The sequence below is a fragment of the Rhipicephalus sanguineus genome, chromosome 8 (assembly GCF_013339695.2).
Source record: "Rhipicephalus sanguineus isolate Rsan-2018 chromosome 8, BIME_Rsan_1.4, whole genome shotgun sequence".
Lineage (NCBI taxonomy): Eukaryota > Metazoa > Arthropoda > Arachnida > Ixodida > Ixodidae > Rhipicephalus > Rhipicephalus sanguineus.
This window is the reverse complement of record NC_051183.1, coordinates 59,130,715-59,150,234: the sequence shown is the minus strand read 5'-3', so window position 1 is coordinate 59,150,234 and position 19,520 is coordinate 59,130,715. Positions and strand designations below refer to the sequence as shown.

General features: G+C 49.1%; 2 protein-coding genes across 2 annotated transcripts in view; one reads left to right on the top strand and one right to left on the bottom strand.

The window, feature by feature from the left end:
- Positions 1-2,798: 2,798 nt before the first annotated feature.
- Positions 2,799-5,237, bottom strand: LOC119403248 (neprilysin-1). The gene has a single exon (XM_037670193.1). The coding sequence runs from the start codon at positions 5,235-5,237 to the stop codon at positions 2,799-2,801; it is 2,439 nt and encodes an 812-aa protein (XP_037526121.1).
- An 8,983-nt stretch (positions 5,238-14,220) lies between these two features.
- The window catches only part of LOC119401986 (multidrug resistance-associated protein 1), an 81,750-nt gene continuing 76,450 nt past the window's right edge, over positions 14,221-19,520 (top strand). Inside the window, exon 1 of the mRNA XM_037669018.2 lies at positions 14,221-14,398. Coding sequence (XP_037524946.1) covers positions 14,369-14,398 — 30 coding nt within the window. The 5' untranslated portion in view covers positions 14,221-14,368. The remainder of the gene's footprint in view (positions 14,399-19,520) is intronic.

The following is a 19,520-nucleotide window of genomic DNA, read 5'->3' as shown; positions in this document are numbered from 1 at the left end:
CAAACTTCCCAAAAATTACGCTTTGTGGCGTAGTGGGTACGTTGCTAATATACCTGTATTAGTAGCCACAGGAGAGTTTATAACGCGCTCTAGAAAAGCCGCTCTTCCAGCTTTCGCTGTGACTGTGCTGCGCTTTCCGCACAGGCCTGGCGTTTTTTTCTAAACAGTTTGAAGCATTGCTGTGGCTCTGTGGTAGAATACTTAACTGTCGTGCAGAATGTTTGCGTTCGGTTACGGTTGGAGCAGTGATTATTACTGTTTCGTTCCACTGGGATACTTAAGCCATCGACAACACTAGCTACTCCGGCACCACTTTTTCTGTGACACGGGCTCCTGCAGGTGGTCGGGATGAGATTTCCAAAGTCTGGCTTTTTATAGGCTGATGATCACCTGTGGCGTATACCCGCACACCATGGGCCGTGGTATGCGGGTATACGCATGCCAAAAAGATGTGCCGCACGTGACAGATAAAAAGGATTTCGTGACGTACGCGACAGGCAAGTCAAGTTATTCATGTCATGACCTGCAAATCTTGTTCGTGAGACATTCACATTCTCCCATGCCAATGTTGGTATGTACCAAGCTAAGCAGACGACCACGAGAACGCCAAGACGCAGGCGGATAGATAGATAGATAGATAGATAGATAGATAGATAGATAGATAGATAGATAGATAGATAGATAGATAGATAGATAGATAGATAGATAGATAGATAGATAGATAGATAGATTTTTTTCTTATTTCGAGCGATATTTGTTACGGACACCAGCGGCGGCGGCGGACAACTACGGCGTCAAAAACGGCTGTTGTGATCTCATAACAGCTTTTGCTGTAAAACTGGCGTCAATATGTGGCAGAATACCCGAGTGCCACGCAGAATTACTGGGTTCGATTCCATAGCGAACCCGCAATTTTTATTCGTTGCAGCGATCAGAATTTTTCAGGTGACGGACAACACCGCCGACACCGCCTTTTACAGCGAAAGCTGTTATGAGATCATTTCACCGGCCGTTTTTGGCGCCGTAGTTGTCCGCCGCCGCCGCCGCCGGTGTCCGTAACCAGTATCGCTCGAAATAAGAAAAAAAAAACGAAATAAGAAAAAAAATTCCAGGATGGAACGAGGTTCGAACCTGGGCCCTCTGCGTGGGAGCCCAGTATTCAACTTGTGAGCCATGCCGGTGCTTGAAACTGCTTTGCAAAAAGGTCCTATACAGGCTTCATGTCGGGAATGAACCACATTAGCACTTGCAATATAGCGTGGTAGAAGAGTAAAATAAGCACCAAGCGTCGCACAACGCGAATTCTGTAACCAGGCGTCACACAATGCGAATTGCGCAACGAGTAAGTTGTTGAATGCTTCCAACCCATTACAAAGGGATTTGCCATAATTCTTCATCGTCATCAGGCACAGCATCAACAAAGTGCGCATAATGCCTTACATGCGTTTAGCAGGTGCCAACGCTCTCCGTAGAATGACGAAAAATGGCACAGTTCCTGCTGCCCTACTTCTCAAAAATTACAATGATTTATAGCGTAGTGGGTTCCTCGCAAGTGCACTTGTATTGGTTGCCAAGGAAGCCCATAAGCGCATGATGCACTTCCTCGGGGTCTCAGTAAAATTATGATGATTTATAGCGTAGTGGGTTCCTCGCAAGTGCACTTGTATTGGTTGCCAAGGAAGCCCATAAGCGCATGATCCATTTCCTCGGGGTCTCAGTAACGTTCTTCGCCCCCCCCCCGTCTCTCTCCCACGTCAACGTATGTTATACAGCATGACGGGAGAGGGAAATAGCGACCGGGCCTCACCCAATGCAAATTACATAACTGGTGGGCCGTTTAAAGCTTCCAACCCATTACTAAGGGCTGAGCCATAATTCTTCATCGTCATCAGTCGTCGCGTCAACAATTGCACATAATGCCGTACAGACGTGTAGCTGGTGTCTCGCTTCTCCGCAGAATGACGAATTATCGCTTAATAGACGCTTCCCAACTTCACAAAAATTGTGATTTATGGCGTAGTGGGTACCTTTCTCGTGTACTTGTATTGTAGCCCCAAGAAAGCTTACAACTGGCTCTAGAAACGCCGCTCTTCCAGCTTTCGCTGTGACTGTGCTGCGGTTTCAGCGCAGGCCTGGCGTTTTTTTGCAACACTGGATCTTAGATGGCGTCAAGATGCCCAAAATGTTCACAACTTATCCGCTTGCCGTTCCGTAAGAGCGCCCGGTCGCAACTCTACAGTGCGGCGATCCCAATTACAGCGCACCTTTCTTTACCCGAAGTTGCTACGCCGTCAAAGTGCTGTCCTCTCTTTGGCTTTGAGCGTCCAGTTTACCAGTAGCGTAGCCAGAAATATTCTTCAGGCGGGGGTATGTTCGTGCGTGCGTTTGCATGTGTGCTTGTATATACACATGCAAACGTTAAAATCTTGGGGAGGGGGGTTGCCCCCCTCTCCCCTGACTATGCCAGTGCAATTTACATTTATGCAGGTAAGGAATCACAGTCTGCTGTTTAGCTTTGTGGGCTTCATCAAGAAAAAATTAAGATGAACGGGATGCACTTACGTGCCGTGTCGAAACTAATGACAAAAGCTGTGATAGTTTCTTTAATGATGGGACAAGAAGAGAATGTCACTGAGCCATGAGACTATCACCTGAAAAAAAAGGAAAAAAATATACTAACACTCTTGAGGGACATTCTGACCCAACCACATGCCGCACTCACAGGCAGCGCCAACATTCCCGTTACCGAGCCCCGTGCAGGTCTGCTTTCCACAACTGTGCCGGGGTGGAATGAATTTTCACCAGATTGTGCACTTGCGCACCGGATTCATGGGCATTCCTGAAGTGCAACTGAAAGCAGATGAGAACTTCGCGAAGTTCATGAGCGGAATATTGACTCGGAGCCGACCGGGAATGTCGCCAAACTTCAGTGTCCGCATCCAGGCCTCGCGGTTCGTGTTGTCGCATAGCCCCACAGCATAAAGGACGAAGAACAGCTGCTCCATGTCCAGTTGACGGTCGTCTACGGAGATCTTAAGCCTGTCGGCGCCGTCCTGGGACATGAGAACCTTCATGTACATGTCGTGCAGCGGACCGATGATGGCGTTGTCAGCGATGTTCTCTTCCAGCCTTAACCTCGCCTCGAAGTTGTCCCCAATGAGGTCCCGTATCTCGACGTAGTACTGGTCCTGGAAGCAGAGCTCCAGCTGCGAGAACTTGCTCATCTCATCGGAGTTCCACCAAGTGGCCACTGCTAGATTGTGGTCCACTGTGGCTCCGCGCCTGTCCACTGCCCCGAACATGCCTCGGAAGATTTCAGCGAGGACAAGTGGGAACAGTACCGGCTCAACACTTTTGGAGATGTCGTTGAGGAAGGCAATGTTTGCGTGTGGAATGAAGAGCACGTTACGACCGAAGAAGTACTCGTGTCCCGGCGAAAGGGCCGTGTGGTCGTATCTGGCGTCCAAGTCGTCCTTGGGAGGCTTGGTCTCCCAGTAGGTGTTCATGGTACTTGCCTGCAGTTCCCGGAAACTCCCGATCAGGTGGCTTGGGTCGAGCGGCGACGCATTGAAGTTGTAATAGCTGGCGATGGTGTTGATGTCATCCGTGCTGCCAAGGACGACCAAGCGCATGTTCTCGATCTTGTCGACACCTATGCCAATCGCGGAGCGATCTAACCAGGAGGAGGAAGAGAGAAGGCGATCCGTCATGCTGCTCTTGAGCTGCACTTCGAGACCCGACAGGCTGTAGTCGTAGTGCTTCAAGAGGAGCGTCGAGTTGGTCTTGCTGAAGGTCATCCGGCCAAAGAAGCGCATGCCGTGCTTGTAGAGTCGTTCCAGCAAGTGCATGCAAGCCTGACGTCGATCTGGTACAAATTCCAGGTAGTCGTCGTGACTCAAGCGCAGCAGAGGACTGGCCGCCCTGGCGAGAAGTGGAGACAGGTGGACGACGAGGCGGTAGCCAATATAGTTGAGAAGGGTCACAGTGTCTGTCTCGTTGATAATGGGGGCAAGCTTGCTGATGTACTCGTTGTTCATAACAGCCACCGGCTTGTCTTTTTGGAAGGTCTCCAGGTCCTGAGAGAGTATACTGAAGTACTCTTTCCAGTTCCACTTTCCGGTGTGGTCGAGTTGTCCAACGCGCTTGGTTCGGTCTTGAAACTCGGTGAAGTGCGGAGCACCCATAATGCCTTGTAGTCTCTTCTCAAGACGGACAATGGCTTCTGCTTCTTCACTTACGTCTAGCTTTTGGTCGAAGAGGGACAACGCGATGGCCACCTTCTGAGTGAAGTTCTCCGGCGGTTCATTGAGGTACGCTAGGTTGTACCTCTTCAGCGTCAGGCTAGGTGCATCGATGTGCACGGTGTAGCCTCGGTCGTCCTCGAAAGGTCTCCGGAGGAGCACCCTGGCAAACGGGAAGACGCCAAGATCTCGGCCCAGGAAAGCAGCGACGGTGACGATGTTAGCACCGCGGGGCGCCTTCTTGTACGGCCAGCCACCGAGGTTATACTCTGCCAGCAGGCTTCGGAGGGACGTGAAGTTCTTGTCGTTCTTCTCTTCGGACTCGCACTTTGGTAGCAGCGAGATGGCCTGGTGCAGGAACACGCCGGGGTACTTGTGGTAGCGCTCTTCATTTTCCTTCAGGTAGTCCCGAAAGAATCTCTCGATGTCCGCCATCATCATGCCGGCGGCCCGTTCTCTGTACGCCCTCGACTGCATCTCCAAGTCGACCGCCTCCCAGTGCCGTGAGCACACGTGCGCGTAGAAGTCCGTGCACGGGTTGACGGTCGAGTTCAGCCGGCCGCGCAGGTAGTTTTCGGCCCACACGCACACGTCACTACTGCACGTGGATTGAGACACGAGGACTTTTCTTTCGTGCTTGGCCAGGTAGGTCGGATTCGCTCCGGACATAACGTTGTCGAGGCCACTCCCCCCGCCCGCTGATCCGTTGACTCCGCGTCGAAGCAGCTCCATCGAACTGTTGAAGAGGGCCATGATTGCGTCACCCGCGTGTAGTTTGTAGGTGGTGACGGCGACGCCGACGGCGACCATGAGGAGGCCCACGCTGCACACAGCAAAGTACGGCAGGCGGCTGGGCGTGCGGGCCACCATGATCTGCGCCCGCGACCGTGTCTGGACAGTCGTGCATCTGGGATCCTGCAGCGGCGAGCCCTCTTCTGGCCTCGCAGAGTACGGGGCGTCACGCTCGTCCGGACTTATGTCGGCGCAGTGGGACATCGCGGGCACTCGTCCGACCGGCCGCGGGAGAGGCGTCTTCTTCTCTGGCGCGTGCTGCGGCGCGCGCACGCATCCGGGATTATTGCCGATGATGTTGTGGCCGTTGTTAACCCAACACTGGCACCTACTTGCTTGTGCATTCGCGGTTTCTAAAGTGAAAATGTGATCCGAATACTGAACAACCTAGCAAACTTACTGGGCAATGCACGTTTATCGACAACCTGCTCCTACGGATGGAACTTCTATGACGTTAGCAATAATATAAAAGTTTAGAAGAAGTCAAATTTGGGTGAGCTTGTAGCTGTTCATAAATGAACGAGGAAAAACCTAGGGCATAGACACGATGGGGCACAACGCTGAGTGCGTGCCCCATCCCAGTTCACTGTTCTTGAACAGGCAGCGCTAAGGGGCAAAGGAATGAGCAAGGAGCGCAGTTTGAAGATAGCGCTCGTGTGGTCTTCTTGTCGTTGTTTTAGTGCGCTCCTTGTATAATATAATTGTTGGGGTTTAACGTCCCAAAACCACGATATGATTATGAGAGACGCCGTAGTGGAGGGCTCCAGAAATTTTGACTACCTCTAGAGCTTTCGCCTCCATCGAAAATGCGGCCGCCTCGGCCGGGATTCGATCCCACAATCTGCGGGTCAGCAGTCAAGCACCTTAACCACTAGGCCACCGTGGCGGGTGCGCTCCTTGTCCAAATATAAGATTTCGCACGCAACTAGGAAGTACACTCTGAACTGCTGAGACGAATGCTTGCTCGTCTCTGCTTGGATACATCGCACTCCTATAGCCGCACCGTTTTTGAGCAGTTTTCTCCTCCGTGGTTTCATTTACTCGAGACGCAGCGTCCACTATGTTGTATAGAAGTTACCGGGTGGTATCAGTGAAATAAACAAAGACAAAAGGTAAAGATCGCTCAAAATACATATTATGTCAGAAAGGAAGATTTAGAGGTGCCACTTTTGCCGTGAAATGAAACCGGTATGACTCACGATGAGGTATTTTTTTTTTTTTCGTTACCTGCATAGTAAGCAAACCAGTGAGCAGAAACGCGAGGGCAACAAAAGGCGAGAGGCTGCTTATGCGTTTTGCAGATAGCTTGCTTTCGCAGATTCAAAGAAAATTGAGGAGCCCTTGAAATATTGAGAAAGTGGGGGCAAACTACGCTTGGCGTGTGCGGGCCTGACTTTCTTTCTTTCTTTCTTTCTTTCTTTCTTTCTTTCTTTCTTTCTTTCTTTCTTTCTTTCTTTCTTTCTTTCTTTCTTTCTTTCTTTCTTTCTTTCTTTCTTTCTTTCTTTCTTTCTTTCTTTCTTTTCGGAATTTTGCCTTCATCTACGAGCTTAACAGCGCGAGACAGGCTAACTTGGAGATAATTTGGAGATGCCATGGTCCTGCAGTGTGCAAAGAATGGGCTGCTACTGCTCACGATGATTAATCATTAACAGTTCCCATCAGAGATTGGCTGGTGTTTTATTTCTCACTTTCGTTGCATGAACTGACTAGTTTTCGATGACATGTTTATTGATGGCACGCTGACACATTCCCTTGCGCGTACATGCTCTTTGGGATGTGTTCACGTATATCCGCCGCTCTACATTGCAGCGCGATTTCTCCAAGACAATATAAAGAATTAGATGACACGAGATAATAGAAAGAATTGCGCAGAAACTCTCGGCCACTGCTATTTTCTGATCCAGGTCATCCATCCTTCAAATGAAGGTTTCATTCTGATTCATTCATTCCGATTTGGTAAAGTGTTGCCTCGCTCTCCGAGGCCAGCGGCTCGCGGAGGTTATAGAGGCGAAGAAAAAATTATGCTGACCCTATCCACCCGTTAAACTATATCTACACAACACTGACCTGGGGATAGTTGTGCCAGAAAAAAAAAAAAAGGATATATTGGTCCCCTTGTTATCAGCTGTCGCTAGCCAATAATAATAATAATAATAATAATAATAATAATAATAATAATAATAATAATAATAATAATAATAATAATAATAATAATAATAATAATAATAATAATAATAATAATAATAATAATAATAACTTGCGGGTTCATACCTCATTGAGGGTACGTGCCAACTACTCGAATGCACCCCTTTATCATCATCAGTGTCATCATCGTTTTTTTTCACAGTTTTACTGGTCGTGCTTTTTTTTAGAATCGCCTTATTTTACTTGAAAAAAGCCACTTTTCCCTTTCCCTGATATTTAAAAAAAATTTTTTTTAAACCCAATATTCCAATTGACTGTAACCGCCGGCTTCTTGGCCAATTCCACTTGTGGGTGTGAGCCAATTGCAAGGAACAAGCAAGCAAGCAAGCAAGCAAGCATTTGCCGGACGCTTCGTGCTGATTTGACGCGACAAGGATTCGCCGAAAGCATCCACGCACACACACAGGTAGGCCAGCTGCCAAGCGCCTTAAGAGACCATAGATTTAGCGCTGGGAACTGTGGCGAAAAGGACTTGTGGCGTTTGACAAGTAAGCCTTCGTGCAAAAATCCCGTATGTTTCACACCCTAATCACATATGCTCGTACGGATTTCTACGGGATCACAATTTTCATAGGAGATCACGAAGAATTACGTAAGCAGGGCTTAATGGGAATCCGAGGTTTTCAAGCGAAGCTTCCATGAGCTACAGATTTCGGTGATGGTAGCGGTGGCGGCATAGTTCGCGAGAAACCTGGCGCCTGCCTGTGTACACAGATGCGCGTGTACACATGTGAGGCCCTCGAGGGTGTGCGGTGAGCCTTGGACTGGACGCAGGAAGACTCGCAGCATAATAGAGGCACTGTTTAATAAGGCTGTGTTAGGGCTAGACACATGGTTCCACAACGTCTTCACACGCCAGCATCCGTGGCCCTATTACTGAACACATTGCACTGCGACGCACCACAAAATCCCGGAAGCGGAACACACAGTGTGGCCGACCGTGCGGCTAGTTGCTGCGCAGGACACGTTGCGCCATCTGTAGCAGTCCTCGCAAACGTGCCCAAACATCCCTCACGGTGCCGGTCACATGCGTGTTGTATGCGCCGTTTTCTAATAACTGATGCTCTTCCGATCGTGGGCTTGTTGGGGATCAGCCGTTTCTGATACGGCGCTCTGATCTTTTATCGAGGTCGCTGTCCATTTCATGACGCAACATTTGATTGTTGCATTTCACTGCTGCGTTTCATTGTTTCACGCATGGACATCATTGTTACCTGTAGCAATAGAAGTGCTGCTCTGCTTAGCACGTGAATGCGGGTCGAATTCACGGCATGGAGGAAGAAAAATTTGAGAAAGGAGCATTGCGCAATGCGAAAGAAAGAAAGAAAAATAGTAGGCGAGCCACGCACACGCCGTCTTCGCTTGCTCCTATTTTCCCGACAGGGAAAGGGTTCCGATAAGGGGAGGGTTTTCCCGATAAGAGAAGGGTTCAACACCTACGTACGAAAAAAAAAAAAAAACTCGAATACTCCACGGCATTTTGCGTTTTCGTTATGGAAACTGTCTCGTTACTGTTTAATCCGCATGGTATATTTCTGCAGTCACAAAGACGTGCACCACCTCATTAGACTCGAAGAAAAACCAATCAAAATGCCCGTAACCGCTGTAAGAGCCTCGTAGAATTCTCCATTCGTTTCACATGACACGCAATTATTGTCTTGATATCATTTACATTATTTTGCGGTTTTGAAATTGATTTGTTACTTTTTAAAACACGGCGCTCGCTTTAACTTTTTTACCTAATCATCTTGCTTATTAACGGTAAACAGTTACTTTATTGACGAGACTGTTTATTTTTATTTATTGATGGTTTAGACATTCACTGATTAGGATGGGTTGGGGAAGGGGGGGTGTGTCGGAAGGCCTATGCAACTGCCTCACAAGGGGTTACAAGGGACGTAGCAGCTTTGAGCAATTAAATTTGCGAGAACTCGGTTTCGGCTAGTTCGTGGATACGGCTTGTAAGTGTCCACCTTTTAGTTTCATGGCATGAACACCACCATCGGCAAATTACTGAGACATTAAAAAATGATATTAGGACTTGATAGGTAGATTATTCGTCTTGAAATGGTTCACTGTCTCATGTGTTACGCTGTTGCTTTAAAAAAAATCTGCAGAATTGATGACGGCCTTGCCTATTTGAGGAAAGCACCTATTTTGAGGAAAGTACCGATAGAGGAAGCAGCAATTGGGGAAGGAGGGTGCTTCTGGGGCCTACGTGATTGGTCGTGGGCTTACCAGGCACGTCAACTACACTGACGCCCAAAGGGTATCCTGTGATTCGAGGTGAGGTCGGTACTCACCTTAGAGCAGAGATGTCAGTTTTATCTGAATGACCTCCTCGCTACGGTGAGATGATGTGCACATCAGAAGAAGCGGTTTCTGCCGTATTTCGCCGGCTTGAGCAATAGTTGACCATGGCTTGGCGAGTGATGGGAGTTAATATGTCATGTTTATTACATTGTTACAAACGCTGATTGCGAACACTGCAACCATAGTTGACGTTGCCGCGATATGAAGCCATTATAGGGTATTTTTCGTAAGCAGTTTCAAGCACTGGCGTAGCTCTATAGATGAATACCTGACTGCCATGCAGAATGCCTGGGTTCGATTGCGGCTCTAACCGTGATTTTTAATCTTTGCATCCCTCTGATATTTCCCTCACCGACAACACTGCCAACGCCTGCTCCGAATTTTCTGCGACATAAGCTGCATAACGCGATCGCGTAAATGTTTTTGTAGCGTTAGCTACATTTGCCTAGCCGGAGCCGATTTCGCGTGGATAGTCATGAGCCGTGCTACGCATGCGCGAGGATCAGTGATGTCACACAGTTGGGTCACCGGAGATGGCATCTCACGCGCTCTCCGACACCGCCGCGCGCGGCTCGCCGCTGCTGGTCTGCGCCGCATTCGAGAGGAGTGACGTCGTAGCCATAGACACAGTGGCACCGGCGCGCGCGCAGCTATTCGCCTTCGCTGTGCAGTCGCCGTCTGACACTGCGCTACGGCCGCTTGATATCGCCTCTGACTGGCGTTTGCAGGTGGGTAACGCCATGGAGAAGGAAAGCGCAAATGCTGCTCGACGGCGCAGAAAAGCCGAGAAGCTTATCTCATCGGATCCCGAAGTCGTTGCCTGGCAATTAGCGGTTCAGCGTACGAAGAATGAACCGAAGAAGGCTAATAATCCTGGACAATCTCGAAAGCTAAGAATATTCAGCTGAACCTTTGCTGACGCTACGTATATCCTGGCATAGCCAAGCTAAGCCACTGCAAATTTTTGAGCCTGTTGTCGCCGTTCCTGGGTTGATACAAACTGTGAATCACCTGTGGCTCATACCCGCATTCCATGGGCCGTGGTATGCGGGTATGTGCCACACGTGACTGAAGGAAAGAGTTTAATGACGTACGTGACAAGCATTTCATGCTATTCATGCAATATGTCCATCGTGTTCGTCATAAACTAATGCCCTCCCATGCAAAGTTTGGTATGTGTCAAGTTAAGCAGACGACCACGAGAGTGCTCAGACGTAGGTGGCTAGATTGACAGATACGTTAGAGACAGTCGAAGTGTTTTAAAGACGATAGTCTTTCTTGGGGAACTTAAACGCAGAAATTTTGGTCTGTCTGTCTTTCTGTCTGTCTTTCTGTTTGTCGGCACGTCCCTCGATTCAGCCACTCGACCAAAGTTGAACCACTTGCCCAAGGGCCAGCCATCGTGAACGGCTGTCTAGGTTCATACTTGTGTACATTGTTGATCAAAAAGCAAACATTACGCATATCTGAGGCGCAACATCACTAGGTAAGTATTAGCTGGTGTGTTCCTTTAATAGAAAATACGGTTACGGGGAGACGACAGAAGAAGGCTGTATTTACAGTATTTACACAACCACAGAGGTAGGGGTGACAACCAAGATGGCGAAAGCAGCAATGAACACGTCCTCTTCCTCTTCGTCCTCTAGGTAAGCGGCACATAACATTACCCGCCGGCGGTGAAAGCACCGACTCGGTGCGCCCGGGCAAACACGGTCGCGAGGATGGTCACTATACACACGCGTCAGTGGGTTCCGGTATGTGATAGGGCTACAGACGGACAACGTGAACAATGTCGGTGCGGGGCTGAGTCGACGAGGACGAAGACAATGGCTCGATTTCATACGTCACATCGGTTACTTGGCGGCATACACGGTATGGTCCGGTGTACGGGAAGAGGAGCTTTTCAGAAAGCCCAACACGTCGTGCTGGAGGCCAAAGGAGGACAAGAGATCCAGGAAGAAAGTGGGCGTTTCTGTGACGGCGATCGTAGCGAGATTGTTGGCCCGCTTGCGATTCCGTTAACCGAACGCGCGCAACTTGACGTGCATGGTCGGCGCGGGCAATAGCTTCTTGAGCGTACTCAGTAGGTGGGTACATGGAAGGCGGCACCATCGTGTCCATCGTATCTATGTATAACAATACATAGATACGTAATTCTAGAGACCCTAGTTTCTTAAGCTGCGCTGAAAATGCGACTGCGCCGAAACTTGGCTTCCTCCGTGCCCTCTGCACGAGCTCATTGTTGTGTTTCGGTTTCAGTTCAGTATTGCACTGTACGAGTGCCATGGGGCGCCGCTCTGGCATTCCTGCTTTACCTAGGCGACGTGAATATAAAAGAGTGTGTGGAGAGTACTCGTTGAGTGCGGACGTTTCTTCTGCTTCGGCGCTTCGCGCCAAACCGCGTGTTCGGGCTGGCTGGCGTCCCCGCCGGTCGCGTTGGTCACCGCCGGTCTTCGCCTGCTGCTGCGCCGGGACTACGAGCCCGCAACACAGCATTCACGTTTCCCGACGTATTGCCAGATGGCGTTCATATCTCACGCAGCGCCTCTTCTATCGTCTTTAGACGACATTTGCAGCGAAGCACGCAGATACGCGGCCAATTTTTTTGGTTCGCTAACAAATGTTACGCATTAAAAAAAAAATTGCGCTAACGTCAGTGGCAACCCAGCGCTGTGTACATATATACCCAGTGTTGTGTAACATATAGCACTGTGTGAGATTCGAACAACACTGTTATTTATACAAAAGAAACTTATCTCTCATTATGCTGAACGGTAGTGGTGCTGAGCCGTTCGTTGCAACGTTCGGTGCTAAGACTTAAGGTATGAAAAAAACATCCCTTAATATACGGCAGAAATGTCCACAGCCAGTTGTAAACGCTGTATAAAATTTTCTTGATTTTGAATGTGTGCAATTGAAAGTTAGATGAAGAAGTATGCGACAGAGCTCTTATTTATGTTGTTATTCAAAAATGCAACAGAACATCTATTCCGAAGGACGTACAAAGGGGAGTAAAGATATTTTTTACAGGATGGGGCACCCACGACGAGGGAGTTCCTTTAAGGGGGGGGATTGCCCCCTTTCCCATTCGCCACCCTGGCGCCGCCTCTGAGGAGGTGCCAATACGGCTGGAAAGGAACCTGCTTAGAGTGCACTCAAACGCACTTAGCATCTTTACTTAGCGGTGATAGACCCGTCAGATAATCTTGTCATGTGGAGACGAACAAATTTAATTAGCTTGCGACCTGTCTCTGGCGCTTTTCGTCGTAAGCAGTTGCCTTTCATTCACCCGTGGCCGTAACGGTCTGCATCTTAAATGCCCCATTCAGCCCGAAGACGCGGGTTCGATGCCGGCCGCGGCGGTCGCATTTCAACTGACGCGAAATGCTAGTAGAAGCCTGTGCACTGTGCGATGTCAGTGCGCGTTAATGTGCACCAAGTGCTCGAAACTAGCCGGAGCCCTCCACTACGGCGTCCTCTCACAGCCTGAGTCGCGTAGGAACGTTAAATCACGCAGACGGCACGCCAACCAATAGACGTTTTCACATGAATGCGACAGAATGCGACGCTAGCGCATCACGAGTAATCAGTTGCATTAGCGTTTACATGTGGCCCATTCACTCTTTCGATTCCCACCAGCAGCTACGTTACAATAGCCCCGCTTAGATGATTGCGGCAGGTGCGCGTCGCATCGCATTTCTAGCGTGTCGCATTCATGTAAACAGCGGCGATGCTCCAGTAAGGCGCATCGAACTAAGACGCCGGACATGGGTGGTGTTGCGGGCCCCGGTTGACTCAAGGGCCGTAAATCACGAGGAGGAGAACGGCGCCACCCTTCGTGTGAGCTCCGAGAGCGCCTCTCTCGCTAAAACCCGACACCACATGGCCGCTGCGACGAGCGAGAAAATGAAGGCTCCTCGGAAGAGTTAATGCGCTACATGTAAACAGCGTCGCATTGCCTTTCCGAAACGCGCTTGCAAAAGCGATGCGCTACTGTCGCATTCGTACGAGCCGGGTTCGTGAGAACGGTGCGCTCCAAACTCGCACGATCGTGACTCGCGGCCCGTAAGTCGACTTGCCGCTCGAAATCCACCCCCGCCGGGCTTACATGGACTGAACTGTTGGGGATTTGCGTCCCAAAAGCACGATATGATTATGGTGGAGGGCTCCGGAAATATTGACTATATGACTGTTTCGTGTTCTGACTGTTATACCTAAATCTAAGTATACACGGGCTTCAAGAATATTGCCTCCATCGAAATGTGGCTTCCACGTCCGGGATTCTATGCCGCAAGCTTTGGGGTTAGCAGTCGAGCACCATCGCAAGTACAGAACCGCGGCGGGTCCATTTACCTGGATGCGATGCGCTGCGACGTGCGAGTTGTCGCATTCCTGAAAATGCGGCTAATATGTCCGTTTGCCTTTTATACCTCAAGTGCAACCATTTGAGCAGGCCGCTACGGCGCATCCGCGCACCAGGCGGACGCGTATACAAACACAGACGCACATTGCACACATCTACACAGGCACACCTACGTACACGCAAGAGATAAAACACGGGAGTTAAAGGAGCCGCCGGTAGCGCTTTCCGTGTCGCGAAGAGTATCCGGCGATAGCGCTTATCGGGGGACGATCGCTTTGCTCTTTCCGACAGGATTGAAGAAAGCCCGAAAGGAACACGTTCCTCTTCGAAGACGGTACGAAAAGGACGCTGCGGAGCTGAAATCGAAAATGTGGTGTGACTGTTGGCGGGATCGAAGACTCTGAGAGGAAGAAGGACATCACGTATCGTAAGGGCACCGTCCTCCCAGGTCGCCATGCAGTCCTTTTGTGGATCTGCGTTTTGGGTAAGTAGTGTATGGTGTTCGAATCACGTCCAGGTCACCACTTGAAGGGAGACACGAGGCGCTTCTTGTCGTGCACGTTATATTTATCGACGCTCCTGCCGGGATCTCCTTCTCTCGTGCTCTGGCTAGAACTCGCGGAGCTGCTGAGGCGTAACTTCGTCGTCGTCCCCCAGACGTTGACGGCTCGCCATTGGTGTAAGGTAGCAGCCTTTGTGTGTGTTTTTACGTCGCGGCTAAATTACGTCCTTAAGTAAATACCAACTAGGCCAGCAACCAGTCTTGCTTAAGGCTCCCACAGATTTGTCTTTGTTTAATCAAATTTCTTTCGTCTTACCGCGTTTCTTCTTGATTGAACTGTGCAAGTGTTTTTCTATTGAACGTCTTGGTTTTCTTCATGGTTGTGGTCTGTTCGCATTCCTTCGTCTTCTTCTTCGTTGTGCTCTACTTGTATTGCTTGGTCTTGCGTTGACTTTCCGGCTTAGGTTACTTAGTCTTGCGTTGACCTTATGGCTTGCGTTGCGTGGTCTTACCTGGCTTGAGCAGGATCCCGACGCCATTTGCATTCCACAGTCGCAGCCTTGCGGCGGCCGTGACATACAGCCAATGGCATGCCTATTGGCTTCAGGTCACTAAACTACAGATTTGCAAAGTAAATCAATTTACGTGCCTCGTATAGTAGTAGGGTACTGAACCCACCGCTTCGAGAAGCGCTTCAACTTGAATCTCGTCATGCGTGCGACCACTGTCACAGAAACGTTCTTGTACCATTCGCTGGCGCTCACGTCGGGTAGCTTGTTCCTTGGGAGTGCTAGCGGTCTTGGTGACTGTCGAAGAGCGAATATATATAGTAGGTCTTGCTGAAGAGACGCTGTTTTCTGTCTCCCAAGTGCGGACACGGCTCAGCACAAGCGAATGTGAACCTCAGAATGGCTGGCAATAGGGCATGCATGCTCATAATCAAAAGTGTTGAAATGCGCAAACAGGACAACCTTGTTCTGGTAGCGCAATTCAACACTTTTGAATGTGAACCCTCTTGTCTTGGCGTAGCTCTTTCCCCCTTTCCCCCTTTCCACATAGCCTCACTCTTGCCCCTTTCGATGAAGCAATCTCATTGTCTCTCCTGCTCGGCCCTCGGCGCGGCGCAACCCATTCCTCGTCGGCGCTACCCATTCCTCCTTTCCACCAAACCTCACTCTCGCCACTCAGGTCACGTGACCAGCTTTACCCAACAACGGCAACGACACAGGGTCGACTAAGACAGATTCGTGGCAAAACTTTTCCGTTGAGTCGATCTTCAGCAAGTAGGTAGATGCGAATGGGGGCTGGATGGAAAGGGAGCGAAAACGTGGCGGCAGTGAAGTGACGTTCGTAAGAATGCTGTATAAATAATAACGATGTTCCGGCAGTGAATGTAGAACTCTACACCATTAGTAGCAACCGAAGCCCGATTACATAACCACTATGCCACAGGCGCACCACAGTAGGCAAAATAGAAAACTATTAAGAACGTCCCGCGTGGCAGAAATGGCATTCATACGCTTGGAACTTTTACCACGTGCAAGCCAACGCGTCTAGACACTTCGCGCGTTTCCACAGCGCTGACGCTAGGTCGCCGATCTCATATGGTCGTGCATACGACATACAGCTGCGACACCACAGGTGGTGCCATTGTCTACTTTACGGTTTCGGTTGTTGTAAACAAGATGTTTACCTCTTCGTTTCTTTCTCTGCTTCAAACTAACACGGATGACAATGCGGGACTTTTCCTGGTGCGCTCTTGTGTGCACATCGCCTCTGTGTACTTTTCCCGTCAATGCTTCGGTCAAAGTTACCCACGAGCATAGTTCGCTTCATTAACTGTAGCGGGTGTCCTGTTGGAGAAGACCCAGGTACACCCCTTGCCATAATACTGAATCATCATATTGGTTTACGTTAGAACACATCCTTTCATACAGGATCACAATCAATTATATAACGTTATGCATATGTGATATACGGGGGTTACTAAATTATCTTATCGGGCATGGACTACAAGGGCACACCTAATTAATTATTGAAGGTCGTAGTAAAGTCTAATCGCGCGCACCCTGCACGCATAAATTATGAAATCGCGCTGCGAACTGCGAAGATGATGTGTGCATGTGTGAGGAGGGGGTTGTTTGAGAAGCCCTTAGTAAGAAGGTTGGTGAACTAGAGACGGCAAAATTGGATGCGAACAACAAGGAACATCACCGAGATTTGCAAATACAGCGCGCGAGAAGTCGAAAGAGGAACATATGTACGATAACGCGGAGAGCAGTGCCTGTTATTTGAGACTAGGAGAGGCCGCCTGAGGAGAAAGGGCTTATCGGAGGCAAATATTTGCATTAGGATTGTATGCTGCAGCAGTAGTCCGGCAACGAATCACGACGAGAAAATAGAGCGCTAGAATATTCACCCTGCAATGACCCTAGAGGGCGTGCGCCTCTCAAATACTCTGGGGTTTGAAAGGCGATACGAGTGTAATCTTGTCAACAAGCTAGATAAGCAAAATTCGCATAAGGTACTGTTTAAAAAGGAAACAGGCAAGAGATTGATGGAATCAGAGTCATTACAAGCATAGATACAGTACTGTACAGACGGATCCACTGTCAAAGGGAACACTTGCGCGCATGGTATGTTTGGATTTCGCTCTCTTGCAAAAGCATAGTGGCTTAGATATCCGTAACATTGCTTGTGGCTGACAGTTCTGAGTGCTTTTCACAGACTAGTCCAGTGTATGAACAATGCTTCCCTATCCACTAGCTGCTAGAGTTCCAGCAATATGAAAGGTGCTCATTCGAGTGTTCCCTTTAACAGTGGACCGTGCTGTACATTACAAGAACAGAGGCTCGTATGAAGAAAGAAAACACCATATGATAGCCTGATTAGGTCAAACAATCTACGTGATTCTTTATCATCACTCTTTTTCAAAGAAGGTGCCAATCATCATTATTGACTGATTGATTCTGGCGATTCATAAGCCAAAATCACGACATGGTTTTGAGGCACGCCGTAGGGGAGGAGCAGAAGGGTACGCAATTGGGCTGGGTGGTTCAGGATTATGTGCAGGAAACAGTGCTCCCTAAAGTCGCGGGATCGAATCCCGGCCGCGGCGGCCGCATTTCGATAGAGGCGAAATACTAGAGGCCCGTGCACTTAGAGATGCGCGTTAAAGAACACCAGATGGACAGAATTTCCGGCTCACTCCACTACGGCGTCCCTCATAATCATATTGCGGTTTATGGACGGAAAACCTCGACAACTATTATTAGGAAACAGTGCTATTAGACAGGAAGGAAGAAACCACCAGTGCGGTGGTGTGCGTTCTTTCTTTTTCTTCCCGCGTTATAGCGCTGTTTCGTACCTGTAGCGGTGGACCCCAGCCTAATTTTCACCGCCCAAGGTTCTTTAACGTGCACTTAAACCTAAGCATACGGATGTACTTGCATTTGGCCTCCGCTGAAATGCGGTTGACGTGACCAGGAAATCACCACAGTCTAATCTTATTTATGCTCTCCCTACTCTTAACATGCGTTAATCTTGCGCGAGATGGGGAACTACTGACGGTAAAAGCTGTGAATAAATTTTCCTTTCTCAAGCTCGAAGCTTTGTCTGTAGTATATCGGCGTGACGTCTTCGAGATTTTCAAATCACGTCTTGTGTCTAGGCAAAGCCAGATGCATGAAAAGTTCTAAAACGTTCCTAACTTGAGTTTTAAGTTCTCTTAAAACACGAGATAATAATCCTTGCTTTTCGTTGAACGATTACGTACACTGAAAAAAAAAAATGCTGTTATGAGCCATGGCATGGCGGCCAGCTCTTGTAGTCTGAATGTCTTAGGACATAAATCTCTTATACTGGACGTTCTGGCGCGTTGGACAATTCGGTTAAGACGGAATCTTGCAACGTTCTCCTGGAAGAGATAATATTTATTGGTTCAAAGTTCGCTAAATTTAATGTGGATGGAGCCCTTCGTCCAGAGCTTTACTGGCTACAGCGGCTCACCGGGCCCGGTCCAGGGTTGCTAGTTGGTTTCCCAAGGCCTGTTTGGGAACTCGCGCCTGCTACTTCAAGTGTGATAATACATAATCGTCGGTGTTTTACGTCCTAAAACCACGATATGATTATGAGACAATCCATCGGGGAGGGCTCCGGACATTTCGACGACCTGGGGTTCGTAAACGTGCAGCTAAATGTAAGTATACGGTTCTCTAGCATTCTTCCTCCATCGAAATGCGGCCGCAGTGGCCGGGATTCGATCCCGCGACCTTCGGGTCACCAGTCAAGTACCATAACCACTAGAACGCCACGACGGGTTGCAAGTGTGGTAGCGTGTTTGTTTGTATTAGCGTCGAGTTTGTATCACCGATACGCAACCTACACTTATAAGTAGTGTGCGTCAGTGATGGTGCCCCTCCGCACCAGGAGCATTCGTCTCGATATTCCGTGTGCATGTGTCTTAGTGCCCGTAAGTTTAAGCACATATTCGTCTGCAGCCGGCTCCAATTCCCTGGACTATCATCTGTCCAAGTTCAGAAGAGGTGGTATCATAATGACTCGTCCGAGTCATTGAGCTTCCAGGATGTCGGCTAACGCTGTGTTCTTTACCCATCATCCAGGCGAGGATTGGGTTTTTTCAATACTACTTTCTCCACGAGGGCTCGCGTCAATGGCAAGCGGGGATTCCAGTAGAGTGTCTGGGATTTCAATAAAGGAGGTGTCAGGATTTCATGCACCTATGGCAGGGGCGTAGCCAAGGGGGGGGGTTGGGGGGGTTCAAACCCCCCCCCCCCCGAAATTTTTCAATTTTGCTTGCGTATATAGGCACGCACACATACAAACGCACGCACGAACATACATAAAGTATGGTTGAACCCCCCCCCCCCCCCGAAAAAAATTTCTGGCTACGCCCCTGACCTATGGAGTAGTGGGGGTAAAAATAGTGCGCCGAAGTTTCGGCTAGTTCTAATTCATAAACCAACCCGGGTTCCAGATTTAGTGTCCCCTTCCCTCTTTTATGTCGTCGGGGCACCGTTTAGTGCGCTAAATAATTACACGCTGTTCATACTCAGTGCATGCGCAAGTCCTTACTTTACTTCTC

Coding starts and splice junctions, on each gene's coding strand:
- LOC119403248 (XM_037670193.1), bottom strand. CDS start 5,237: ATGTCCCACTGCGCCGACATAAGTCCGGACGAGCGTGACGCCCCGTAC.